General features: G+C 35.3%; 2 protein-coding genes across 4 annotated transcripts in view; both read right to left on the bottom strand.

Annotated features, from left to right (window-relative positions):
- LOC111468889 (lysine-specific demethylase 5B-B) overlaps positions 1-2,518 on the bottom strand; it is a 21,343-nt gene extending 18,825 nt beyond the window's left edge. For both annotated transcript variants that reach the window (XM_023114026.1, XM_023114027.1), the window contains exons 1-2: positions 2,421-2,518; positions 942-2,328 (exon numbers count right to left, since the gene is read on the bottom strand). In XM_023114026.1, the coding sequence (XP_022969794.1) occupies positions 942-2,275 (1,334 nt within the window). In that variant the 5' untranslated portion in view covers positions 2,276-2,328; positions 2,421-2,518. The remainder of the gene's footprint in view (positions 1-941; positions 2,329-2,420) is intronic.
- Positions 2,519-7,072: 4,554 nt separating this feature from the next.
- Positions 7,073-12,839, bottom strand: LOC111468865 (glutamate--cysteine ligase, chloroplastic-like). Of its 2 annotated transcripts, none has more exons than XM_023113995.1 (16): positions 12,530-12,839; positions 11,814-12,157; positions 11,223-11,373; positions 10,916-11,023; positions 10,602-10,694; positions 10,341-10,424; positions 10,189-10,257; positions 10,041-10,111; positions 9,882-9,950; positions 9,009-9,102; positions 8,799-8,888; positions 8,640-8,720; positions 8,308-8,400; positions 7,753-7,833; positions 7,587-7,656; positions 7,073-7,497 (listed from the first exon to the last, which is right to left on the bottom strand). In XM_023113995.1, the coding sequence occupies exons 2-16, from the start codon at positions 12,146-12,148 to the stop codon at positions 7,409-7,411; spliced, it is 1,578 nt and encodes a 525-aa protein (XP_022969763.1). In that variant the 5' UTR covers positions 12,149-12,157; positions 12,530-12,839; the 3' UTR covers positions 7,073-7,408. The 2 variants fall into 2 exon arrangements, with proteins under 2 accessions (XP_022969763.1, XP_022969764.1); XM_023113996.1 differs by lacking the exon at positions 12,530-12,839 and adding an exon at positions 12,368-12,502.
- Between the last annotated feature and the right edge of the window lie 235 nt (positions 12,840-13,074).

Here is a 13,074-nt window from a genome sequence, read left to right as displayed (position 1 = left end):
AAAAAAAAAAAAAAAAAAAAAAAAAAAAAAAAAAAAAAAAAAAAAAAAAAAAAAAAAAAAAAAAGAGAGAGACTTGTCACGTCCATCGTCTCTCTAATGCAATCTCTTGTTCGATAGGCAATAAATCTCGAAAAAAAAATCAAAGAGGTTCATCTTCCACCCAACGTTCCTTCCAGAAGTGAACCTTTGAGCCTTCCTCAGCAGAGCAAGAAGCTAAATGAGAGAATAAAAGGAAAAATAGAGAAGATAACTTTTCTGAGGTATTCGCAAAGACCCCTCGAACCATCACTTTCACCCCACTCAAAAAGATGAGGGTCATATCTACTCACAGTCAATTTATACCATAGCATGTTGGGCTCCATGAAAACTCAAAAGGAGAACAGAGGAGCCTAAGGTTATGATCCACAACAAATATCGATGGATATTTAGTCCTTATTTTGATCTCTAACAATAATCCACTAGAGCAAGAAATCTAATAAAATCTCCATGAGAACCCAAGAAATCATAGTAGTTGAGAAATAAAGGGTTGAAATGGAAGTGAATGTAAAATCAAAGTAACTGAAAACTCTGCCAGATGACACATGAAAGANAAAAAAACTGCATAAAAAAAAAAAAAAAAAAAAAAAAAAAAAAAAAAAAAAAATTCAAAAGAGAAAGATAATGACCGGAGCCTTTCAGATCCCTACATATCAATAAATTTCAATACATCCAATGATAAGCATGTTGGCAACAACTCAAGTGTGGCCCAGTACATCCTGGCATACGCCAAATTTTAACTAACCAAGGTATATTACTTCTGTCCTGAAAATTAAAATTGCAGCTTATGTAATAGGAAGATGAAAAGAAAGATACAAACAAAATGAAAAGAATTGATCACTCAAATCGAAAGTTTGGGCATATTAGGGAAGGAAGACAGGAGGGGGCCGAAAATAGTCACATACCAGTGCAGGTAATTCATTGAATAGAAACAATGATCTTCAAAATGCCAGCAGAACGATGAAAATAGCATCCCAATATACAACCAGGGCACCATAACACCAGTAATATTGTGACGAATAGCTCTAAGCATGGACCCTTCCAATTTGGGCAAGTTATTGAGATTCCAAGGACTATTGCAATATTCATCCCACAGCTTAGCATCAATTGATTCTGGTCTCTGGACATTTTCACGAGGAAAGCCACTGCCATAAACTGATGTGTCCAAGTCACTGCCATATTTAACTTCAACCTCACCAAATGAACCTTCCACAATTTCCCAAAACTTCTTCTCAATTTGCGTCCTAGAAGCAGACCCTGAGCCAAACCATTTCTTCTTGGCCCTGCAATCCATACGCTTAAATGCTTCCAGGGAGAAGCTTTTACCAGGCACAAAACCAAAACTATCCTTTTCTGAATTCAAGCAATCTAAACAATACCAGTTCCCTGGTGGAACTTGCTTTAAAGGAGGTGAGAGACAATATAAATGCCACCCCTTGTCGCACCTGTCGCATAGAAGCATCACTTCACCATGTAATCCACTTTTACATTGCTCACAAATCTGATCGTTATCTTCTTCGTCTTTTAACTTTGAGACCTTGACTCTACAATCGTCGGTGTTCTGCCGCCTCCTTTTAGAGGTTGAAATTTCGGCCAAGCACTCCGTAAGCTTCTCATTTTGCATTTTCCTTTTTGAACTCTTCGTGACATCCTTATTCAATTGATTATAATAGTTCTCATAATCATATAAATGTTCTCGATACAATTGACAAAGCACATGCTTAGCACACTCTGAAATCTTCCTTGTTGATCTAACAAACCTAAAAACCTCACCCCACCTCTTCTCCTTAACAACCTTATCATACCCACCATAACGCTTCACTGCATTAAATAACTTGCACAAATCCAACTCATCTCCCTCAAAAACAACCTTCTTCTTCATCTTTTTGCCAAAATGACCATCCAAAAACCTATTATATTCAAGCTCAAACGTCTCTGAATCACAGGCAGCAGGTCTAACCTGCAATTGATGAATGGCCTGAGTTTTTGTGGGAAATGTAAAAGAATCTAATCTCAATGCAAATGGAGGTTTCCAGTTCTTAGGAGGCACTATCCTACAAATCCCATACGGCTCAGCCTCTGGTCTGATCTTATATATATACTCCAATGGGTCTCTAAATTCATCTTCAGTTGGATAAAACGCAGGTCCAGATGGTATATTCAATGAAGCAGATGAACATACACTCAAATTTTGCCCTAAAACCCCCTTTTCCACAGCTCTTGGTCTTCCTTTCCCCATTAAAACTAACCACACTTGTATCAAAAGTTCTTCATATACACACAATCATATATCTAACAAAAAAACAAACATGAAAAGCTCAATATAACACTATTGGACATGGAAAAACATGAAGCTGCAACGCTTCTTCTTACAGAGATAGTACCTTCGTTTTTCAGTGTGTAAGAGAGAAGAAGACTTGCTCTGAGCTTTTTTCTTTCCTTTGTGTCGATGGAAGATAGTTTTCGTGAGGGATTTGGTTGAAACAAAACGGAAAAGTGAAGGGTTTATAAAAGCTCCCCTCAATTTCCAATTTCAGGGTCTAGACTTCTACTAAATTACTAAAATGCCACTCCATTTTTACTTTTTGGGCTTTATTTATTGGGCCGCGTATTTCAAATCGCTTTCTTCTCTTCGCAACCTCACGCGCGCGTACGGCACGTTCTCCTACTCCCCGCCTCTTAATTTTCATGGACGGTAGCGCGTGGTAATATGCGCGTGGGATTTTGGTGAGACCTCACCGCCGAAGACTTCTGACACGTGGCTGTGATCGGATGGCTAGTGGACTTGATCGAACGGTTGAATTGGTAAATTGACTTATTGAGTTTTTTATTCCGTACGAAGACTTGACCGTGGTATTGGCTCTTTAACCGAAGTTTTAGATTCTTTTTGCAATCAATTTAACTTCAACAATATTTTTAATAATTGATATTTTAAATCATTTATCTAATAACAGAAATTTAAAAATAATAATAATAATATATTAAACTGGTGTGAATTATTAAATTAATATGACCCGAACTACCCAACCCAAACCATAAAAGGTTGGATTTGGTTAGATTTTTATTAAATTTTTGAAAACCAGGAAATCCGTTAAATTAAGAAGTTGACGTCTTTTTGGTCGGGTCAACATGAACATCTCAAGAATGGGCTATACCCCAACTCAACCCTACCCTACATTTTAACGTTTGTAACCGATGTTAGGATGGTTTGTGATTTGTAATGTTTGATACTTGAACTTTTATGAGATTTTAGGTATTAACGTAACGTAGATAAATATAATTTTTTAATAAATTAAGAAAAAAAAAACAAAATAGCACGAGCCTACCACTAATCGTTATTGTCCTTTTCGAACTTTCTCTTTTGGGCTTCCCTCGAGATTTTAAAACGTGTGTTTTTCCACACCCTTGTAAAGAATGATTTGTTCCGCTCTCCAACCGATGTTGATGTTGCAGCATTGATTCCTCTTCAGAAAGATCTTGAGGTTACTTGCTCCCCTCCTCTTTTCTCTATCTCGAAACAATATATTGATCCCACAAAAGTTTTGGTTGTATACGTATTTTATTTTTAAGAAAATGTTGACATTCATATTGCTCTGGTTGTCTCTCTGTATCGATCCAGAAGCCATGATCACTATAATGAGCTCACGGTTAATTCTTTGTTGTAGAATGGATGTGACAGCCATACATGAGATCTTAGAAGCGATCGAGTACAAGGACAATGAGGATGTAGTGTCGGAGGTTTGTTTCTGACAAATAACTTCAAATCAAAAGAGTATCAGTTGAATTATCTCCTAGTAGATTGTGAGATTTCACATCGGTTGGAAAGGGGAACAAAGTATTCTTTATAAGGATGTGGAAACCTCTTCATAGCAGACACGTTTTAAAACCGTGAGGGGAAGTCCATTTACAAGAGTGTGAAAACATTTCCCTAGTTGAGGCGTTTTAAAAGCTTGAGAGGAAGTCCAGAAGTATGTTTGATATCTGCTAGTGGTAGGTTTGAGCTGTTACATAATACGTAGGAGAATCCGACCATTCAACCACTTGATTACAATTGATTGAGGTTGGAACCACTGTTTCTCCAACAGTATTTGCACGTAGAAGGAAGCTCTTGATGATGCAATGCAAGCCCAACCAATATCTCCTCTTTCGCATGTTGCTTCATATCTCTCAGCTTCTACACTTTTCGCCCTCCGAAACCAAAATGAGCCACATGTAGCGTTCCGAGAGGGCTCGGTCCTCGAAACTAACTAAAAAGAACACAACGACCTAAAATTAGTAGAATGAAAGACAAAGTTCTCTCCATTCATATTGTTCTTCTAAAGATGAGAGCAGACACGATGTCGTACCTAGCACAGAACATGTCTCGAAGGTCGACCACATCTAGAGTAATGAAAAGAGAGAAATGGAGATACTCTTACCCCACCATGATTCGTTCATATTGTCCAAGTCGAAGCTTTAACATCATTTCTGGTTCACTGCTATTATTATTTAAAAAAAAAATTAAAATTAATTAATTAATATTTTAGCATTTGTTAAATATTCATTAATGAATTTTGAATCATAGCTAAAATAAATAAATTATATATATAAACCTATAACTTTAACGTTATTATTATTTAAAAAAAATAAATTGGTCATTATTATTATTTAAAAAATAAATTAAATTCATATCCGTTAATCATTATTACTGCTATTTTTTTTTTTAAAGAAAATCTAAATTGGTCAATATTATTAATTACTTTTAATTTCCGCCCTCAATTTCCCTTTTTCTATTTTAACTCATCAATTCTATATTTCACAACCCTCAATTCTCAAATTTTCAAGACGTTTATTATTATTCTCACGAAAACTTCTGATTCTATGGTTTTCGATCTTTAAAATTTTATTCAGGGATATTTATATTGTATTGCGAATGATATCGCTGTGAATATTTCAATCAGTTGTAAATTTCATGTTCAAGAGAATTGATATATGTTTCTCAAAATTCCAACACTTGTAACGATTTGATTTTGAGTCGTAAAAAAGATTAAATTTGTTCTTGAACTTGTAAAAAGAACACTATTGTGGTTTTGGTTTGATCGGTGAAAAAGGTAACGCTGGAAGAATAGAGTAGGTTGAATATGATCAAGCCGCTATAAAATTAAGGTATTTTATTTTCTAATTCTATACAATAAATATTTTAAGATTTTGAATTATTATTTTTTATATATTTGTTGGGTTCAGTGTTGTCATTCTTAATTGTTCTAAAAAAAATTGATAATTGAGAAAAATTAAACATACTTTAAATACCTGTAGTATGCTTAATTTTTTTTTTTTTTTTTTTTTTAACTATTGAACAATTAAAAATTATAACGAAGACAACAAACATAATAAAAAATAAAAATAAAAAAATTATGAAAAAATTAAATATACAATAATTAACCATAACTAAGAAAATATAACTGTATAATTGTGGTTCGTTTTGTCAAACTCTACCCAATCGTATTTAAAAAATTTGAATAATTTTTTTTTTTTACTTTTTTACTACGGATCATAGCAAAACTATTACACCGCTCTTTTTACGAGTTCAAGAGCGAATTCAATTATTTTCACGACTCAAAATCAAACTGTTAAAAATATTGAAATTTTGAGAAACACAATCCAACTCTCTTAAAGAGTAGATTTACAATCGGAGTACTCATAACAATATTCTCACGTTACAATATAAATATTTTATTATTTTAAGAATAAGAGGAGAGAAATAAAATAAAATTAGAAGTTTGGAATTTGAGGATTTTAAACATTTTAGAAAGTGTTGTGAAATATGGAAAAAATGTGAAGATTAAAAATAAATGATAATAATATTATAATATTATATAAATAATAAACTAAAAAAAGGGGAAAAGTGACCCAATACACTATAAATATAAAATAGTAGTAGTGATAATAATAGTCTTAATTAAAAGATTGTTCTTTGAATAATATAGTTATTAACCTAAACTCAAACAATAAAATTCATTAAAGAAATTACAAAAGCAACCTTGCTCAGATAACAAGTATTAGATCGATAAAACAACCCTAAATATGGTAGGCAGAGTTGTCATATCGATCAAACAATAGAAACACTTTTATCGAGCAATTCAAAATATGCTAGAGTTGTAAATGACATAGCGTTTCTCACTGCAAAGCTTTAGTTAAGGTGCACGTGGTCTTACTATCTAACCGTTAGTATCCCGCATCTTCACAGAGAATTCAATTTCACAGGATCTATGTCAGAAACAATAAGACAGTCATTCCAACTATTCGTGCAGGTCACTACTTACACACATTAGACTCAATAGAATTTGATCAACCCTTTTCCCCATCTTAACTATAACCCATTTATTCAAGACGAAGACCGAGTTGGTGTACTAATTACATGATATTACTTATTCGCCCCTCCCAAAGAGGATGGAACCTATTATACAGAAACTGTTTATACAGCAGGGAATCACAAGCAATTCATTAAACTTTTCATCATACTTACAGAACTGACGCAACAAAAAAAACTTAGCACATCAATACACCCAAACCCATATCATCAAACAAGAACTTATTCACCACAAAGCCCACATTCTTGGCTACTCAGTTGTGGATTTGAATTGGATTAGTGGAGTAAAAATGGGTTTTGAGATTGTTGGGTTTGGTGGGATGCTTGACATTTTAGCCATTAGAAGTGGATTTGCACCCTAAAATTGATGTTTTTTGCTGCTAATTTGGTGAAGATTTTGACTTAACTCATCGCCCATATCCACAATTAACATTAATAATTGAAGAACAATAATGAACTAAAATGGCCAACAAAACAGAGATAAGAAAACAATTCAAAATTACACCTAACCAACTTATATCATGTACTATTGTCTCTAACCATCATTTTTTTTTTCAACCATTAAATCTCCAATAATTCTACCAAAAACATGAAGGAATCGAGAAGAATCCACACTTATTTTTGTCCATTTGTTTAAATTGACACCTAAAACAGTTGGGAGTTTCATTTTCTTAGAAGACCTAAGGATGGACAGAATGTTTATTGATTACTGTCAATGACATGACAGAAAAATGGCTCAATAAGAGCTCTGATTCTTCACTACAATGAACATCCTCTAGTCTTTTTTTTGGTGTGGTTACAATTTACCACAATCAAAGGAAGGGCAGCAACATAGAATTACAACAAACTATATGAAAATACCACCAAAGTTATTGTTCATGTATCAATTTCAATTATTCAAAGAGGAACGAGAATTGTTAAAACTGAGATGTGCAGAAAACTAGGGGGGGAGACTTAACACATTATAACAGCACAGCCTACCAGTGTTCCATTGGCAAGGTTACAGTAGAAGAGATGCAGAGCTCAATATAGAAGCTCCTCGAAAACTGGATCGACATTGTGTCCCCATTTCCCATTGTACAATTCCAACAGCTTTTCAGCTGGTGTCACGCCTGTAATAGAGATTAAAGCAATTTACGGGGCAAGGAAATTGAGTGCGTATATACTTTTAAAAAATTGGCATATTGGCATTTGTTCTCACCTGTTCTAGCTACTTCAGTCACCTCATTCAAGAAGCCAGACTCCTTGAAGCCTCTTCTCTCTAAGCCATCCTGAAGTGTGGGAATTTTTGTTTCAGGCTCAACAGTAGTGGTGCCAATAATAAGACCAGCACTCACAATAGAGGAGAATAGTTCTGCTAGACATACCTTTGCTATCTTAACAATATCTTGAGCAATGTGCTTCACCAACCCATCACGAAATGGAGTATTGAGACCGGTTTTTGGAACCTAGTTAAAATCTTAGATTAATGAGAATGTTCCTTGCCTGAAAAATAAACTCCGAAATACAAGCAAAATATTCATGGACTTCATTTCGGCTATGGGCATCTTGAGAAGAACAGAGAATAACAGCCTCTTACAAACTTGCATTGGTCAGACAGTAACCATAGGTCCACAATACGTGTCCCCATAATATGTGGATCCTGTCCTGTTGTTGAACACACTATATTCATAGCAGAAACACACACACACACACACTGAAGATCACATAAGGCATAAACAAACACGACAAGACATGCAATTTCGTAATAACTTTTAGGATGGAAAGAGAGAATTGTGCTAATGTTTGAGCAGAAATTTCAACTCCTCAATGGAAAACCATCAATTTACAAAATCAGAATGAAGGTGGCAGTGTCTGCCAAGCTTCTCACGAGTTGCAATCAGCAATCAAATAGAAAATAATTTCCCCTAAGATCCAATTACCTTATTCCTCAACATCTGTCTTTCTTCGGATGTCCAATCAGCTGTTATGTCTAAAATATTTTGCAGGGAAACTTCGTCATATAATAAACCAACCTGACATTTTGAAGATAACATTAGCAACATTCGATTCTATAGGTAGAATATTTGCAGATCAAGTAATAAACATTGATGGAATGATGATGTGTTCAAGAAACACACTAAAAGAAGTTAAAATAAGGAACCGCACCCAGACAAAAGAACAACCCCAAATTTATAAGCATCTTACTTAATAAGATACACATTACATCCATGGTTAAGTAGTCTACATAGCCTTATTATATCATGAAGATTACCCAAAATGCTGGCAGAGCACATAATCTCCTCCAAGGGCCTCCATCACTACCTCTCATCTCCAAATATCTCTTCAGTCTGACCTGAGTTGTGAGGGGAAAATAGATACAAGAATTAGGTCACAACAAGCATAATGTTGGAGCAACTTGACCATATAATACCTCTGGAAATATCGTAGTCAAATGATTTTCCCAATCAGTAAGGGTAGGAAACTGTCCAAGAACTGGAGCGAGCTTTCCTGCCATAAAGTCCTGCAGAAAGACAACCCAAAAATGTTTGGTTATAAATAACTTGAAAATAAAAATTAAGATGGATGGAAAGGAAGAGATGTAGAAAGCTTTGCAGCACAACTACGAAGGGTAACTGCATACCCTGAAGGACATTCCAGAACAGTCAATATACTTCTTATTCCGATATACGAAATACATTGGAACATCAAGAGCATAATCAACATACTTCTCAAATCTGCATTTTCAAAATATCAGGTTTGAATAACCACAACCCCAAAGAAGAAAGCTGAAAATGATGATTACAAGTAGTTGCATAGACTAGCGCATCAAGGGACTGCAAAGTAACATGATAAAATAGGAAAGAACCACAATTTCATCAGAAGAATCCTTGAACCCCATAGTAAAAAATGAAGATATTTTTCTAACAGAGCAAGTGGAAGCCTGAAGTGAGGAGCAGAGTTTTCTCTTTCCGCCTTTTTTTTTTTTTTTTTTTTTTTTTTTTTTTTTTGAGGTATAGAAACATTAAACGTTCATTAAGTAGGGAAAAATGCATGAGGTAAGAGAAGATTATAACCTATGACCCAAGTTCAAACGATATAATAAAAAGGGTCTCTAATTGACATCAAAGGAAAAAGGAACTCACAATAAAAACCTTAGTCTAGAGATAACAAAGAAAAGGCTACAGAAGACATTAATTCCAAAAATCAACACGACGTTCCTCTACTCATAAAAATTTCAAAATTTTCAAACAGTTTTGACTTCAATCAACCAAGCTAGTACTTTGTTGAGATAAGAAACCAAATAAGCTTCATTGAACAGTTGTGATGCATGCTATGAACTACCAATTGGTTTCTCAAACACATGAGTCTCCACTTTCTACAATAAAAATAGCAATGCATTTTTTTTTTTTTTTTTCTAAAATATCAGTGACTGTTTGGGACAGTTTGCACACATTTCAACATATATTTGAAGTACTCATATGAAAGGGCTTCAGTAATAGAAATGATAGATTACCCAAAGGAGTCATCAAAAACAAATGGAAGCATGCCAGAGCGGTTATTATCAGTGTCGGTCCAAATCTGGCTGTTCAAATGCAAAAAAACAATTCATTGCAAAAGGGACGAAAAAAGAGGATTTAAACGAAAAGAAACAAGAGCTGGGTAGTGATAGAACCTTCTCATGCTCAAATAACCATTTGGCTTTCCTTCGGTAAATGGTGAATTGGCAAAGAGAGCAGTTGCTATCTGTTCACTTATCCCAGAAGTTAGACACAGTAGATAACGTTTAGAAAGAAAAGAAATGCAAAGACAGGGTTTCTCACAGGTTGTAAAGCAAGACCCACTCGAAACTTTTTGATCATGTCAGCTTCTGAATCAAAATCTAGATTAACCTAAAAGAAGGATCAGACAGATGCTTGAATAATTGGTCTGATTTAGAAAAAGTAGGTTTTTTGTAATTATGTTTATGCCTCACCTGCACAGTGCATGTCCTAAACATCATATCCAGTCCAAGTGAACCAACTTTGGGCATGTAATTCCTCATTATCTCGTATCGTCCCTAAGACCAAATTACTATTAATGTAAAACATGTAAGGAACGCAAAACATAGAGAGAGTATTAGTGGAATAGGCATGTAAGGAACCAAGTCCAAAGCAATATATAATAATGGAATGCCAAAGACATATTGAACAGGAATTTTGTTTAATTAAAAACTAGATTTAGTTTACAGTTATACCTTGGGCATTATAGGTATATCCTCCCGTCTCCATTTAGGCTGGAATCCGATTCCTAAAAATCCAATACCCATTTCCTCAGCAACAGCTTTCACCTAGAGAAAATAACTATATAGTAAGATCATTGACAATTAAAAAGCCAATACACACCTCATCTAGATATTTGAAATCAAGACTCTACAATCCTTCTGCATCAAGCAAATAATTAAGAGATGAATGCTTGGAACTGCTGAAAAATAAAATGTTGACACAGGCATCAAGAATAAACAGAAAATGGCCACAACCCACACAGGACCGACATACAGCAAGCACAAACCTGGTAAAGATGTGAATTAACTTCAGCACAGGTTTGATGCAAAGTTTCAAGAGGGGCACCACTGAGTTCAAATTGACCACCAGGCTCCAGTGAAATACTTTGCTTTCCCTAGTTTATAGTAAAATCTCGAGTTATTCAAATGAATTCAAAGGAACAAAATGAAAATATTCCTCCATAAGGATATCACCAGAGCGTTTACTAAGGGAAAATATTATTGATTCACATACACTATTAAACAAGTTACATAAGGTCCATAGAAGCTAAGTTGTTGTTTCCCCTTTGTTTACAGGCAGGGGATGCGGTTTACCTGCTGGAGCCCTATGATGTTGTCACCCTCCATTATTTTTTCCCAGTCAAACCTCTCGGCAATCCCATTAAGCAACCCAGCTATTTGGTCATACTTCATGGGACGTAAAGTTCCAACCTCAAAACCAAACTTCTCATGTTCTGTACCAATTCTGCAGGGAACTCAGGATTAAATTATCAAAATTGGATCCAATATGATAAGGTTTTCAAATAGCAGTAGAACAAATAAAGAAACAATCAAAACACACACACACACCCATACACCCCGATTACCGTAACTGGCAATAAAAGGTTAAATGCAGGAACCGGATAGAGGGATAATATCTCACTAATGAGCTAAAAAGATACATTGAACAGGATTAAGGATGAAGGAGTACGCCATACACGGAAAGAGAGCAACAAGATATGAATCGGATATGCATCTAACTCTAATTCAAACCTTCTGAAATTTAGACCTGAAGGCTTATAGTCAAATGAACATACGATTCATAAGATAAACAAACAACTACAGTGAGGAAATCGATTCAGTTAGGTTAGCCACTCAAACGAGGGTTTTCTGATTTAAATACGGGGAGGCATATGAAATATTAACCTCCATTTTTCCTTCGGCTTGCATCCAGAAGCTAGATAAGCCACGAGATCCTCTTTTGTCAACGGTTCAGTAGCCACTGTAGCGTCCTCAGTCGGAGGACTCGCAGCAACAATCATCCTGCCTCCGAGCTTCGACGCCATCCTCACTCTATCTACATGCAAACCATGCGTAATATTACCAGAGCTACACGATAGAGAAGACGAACCAATAGGATTGTCCTTCATCTTCAACGACTCCATATGAGTCGGCAAGTTGAAAGCCATACTTCCTCCTCTGCACCGTACAGTTCCAGCACCAATCCGGTGAATCGAACCAGTGTTTGAAACAAGAGCCATAGCGCGATCCTAAACAATGTGCAACCGCTCAGTTACTATCAATTCCGAAGAAAAACCGTAACAAAACAACAAAAACAAATCCATACAACAACAGCTACACAGAAACGATGACAAAAACCGAAAACCAAAAGAAAATTCAACTACATGACACACACACACAAAATAAAAAAATTGATCGAACAGGGAGATGTTTTCGGAATTACATGCGCAAACAATTACCGGAAAGAGTATAATTCTTCGGCGTCGAATAGGAATTCGTTTTAAGAGATTTGGAGAGCGAGTGATGGAGGCGAGAGATGCCGAAACAAACCTCTCTCTCTCTCTCTCTCTCTCTCTCTCGTGTAATGAAATGAAGAAATAGAGAAAGAGAAAAATGCTTACAGAAATAAAAGAAGGTGGCCGGATAAAGTGCGGCGCGGTGTACCGTTTTACTCTGTTCCACTTATCTTATCGCGAAAGTACCGAAATCTGAACCAGGAGTTTTTCTTCTTCTTTACTTTTCTTCGATTCACTTCCACACAGACTGGCGGAGGCGACGGCGGCCGACGCACTGGACCACTGAAACGGAGGAATTGGACGGTGTTAAGGAGGCGGAGCAGGTGAGGGTGGCAGAAAGATGAGAGGGTTTGGTTTTCTCTTCCTTTTTATTTTCTTTTATGGAAACTTCCGCTTCTGGAATTCTAATTTGATTTTGATTGCATTTTATATATATTCTCATCTCTAATTCCCTCTGTATCAATTAACAAACCCTAATAATAATATTATTATTATTATTTTATTTTATTTTTTGAGAAATTCTCTGTGTTACATCATTGTTTGTTAAAGTTTACTAGGTTGCCTTAAATATTTGTTTTCATTCATTACATTTTCTGCTTTATTTTTTAATGCTGATTCGCTGTCCTATTTTTATTCTTTATATATATATA

Source organism: Cucurbita maxima, unplaced genomic scaffold (genome assembly GCF_002738345.1).
Source record: "Cucurbita maxima cultivar Rimu unplaced genomic scaffold, Cmax_1.0 Cma_Scf00038, whole genome shotgun sequence".
NCBI classification, from domain to species: domain Eukaryota; kingdom Viridiplantae; phylum Streptophyta; class Magnoliopsida; order Cucurbitales; family Cucurbitaceae; genus Cucurbita; species Cucurbita maxima.
The sequence above is the reverse complement of the archived record's forward strand: the minus strand, read 5'-3'. Positions and strand labels throughout refer to the sequence as shown.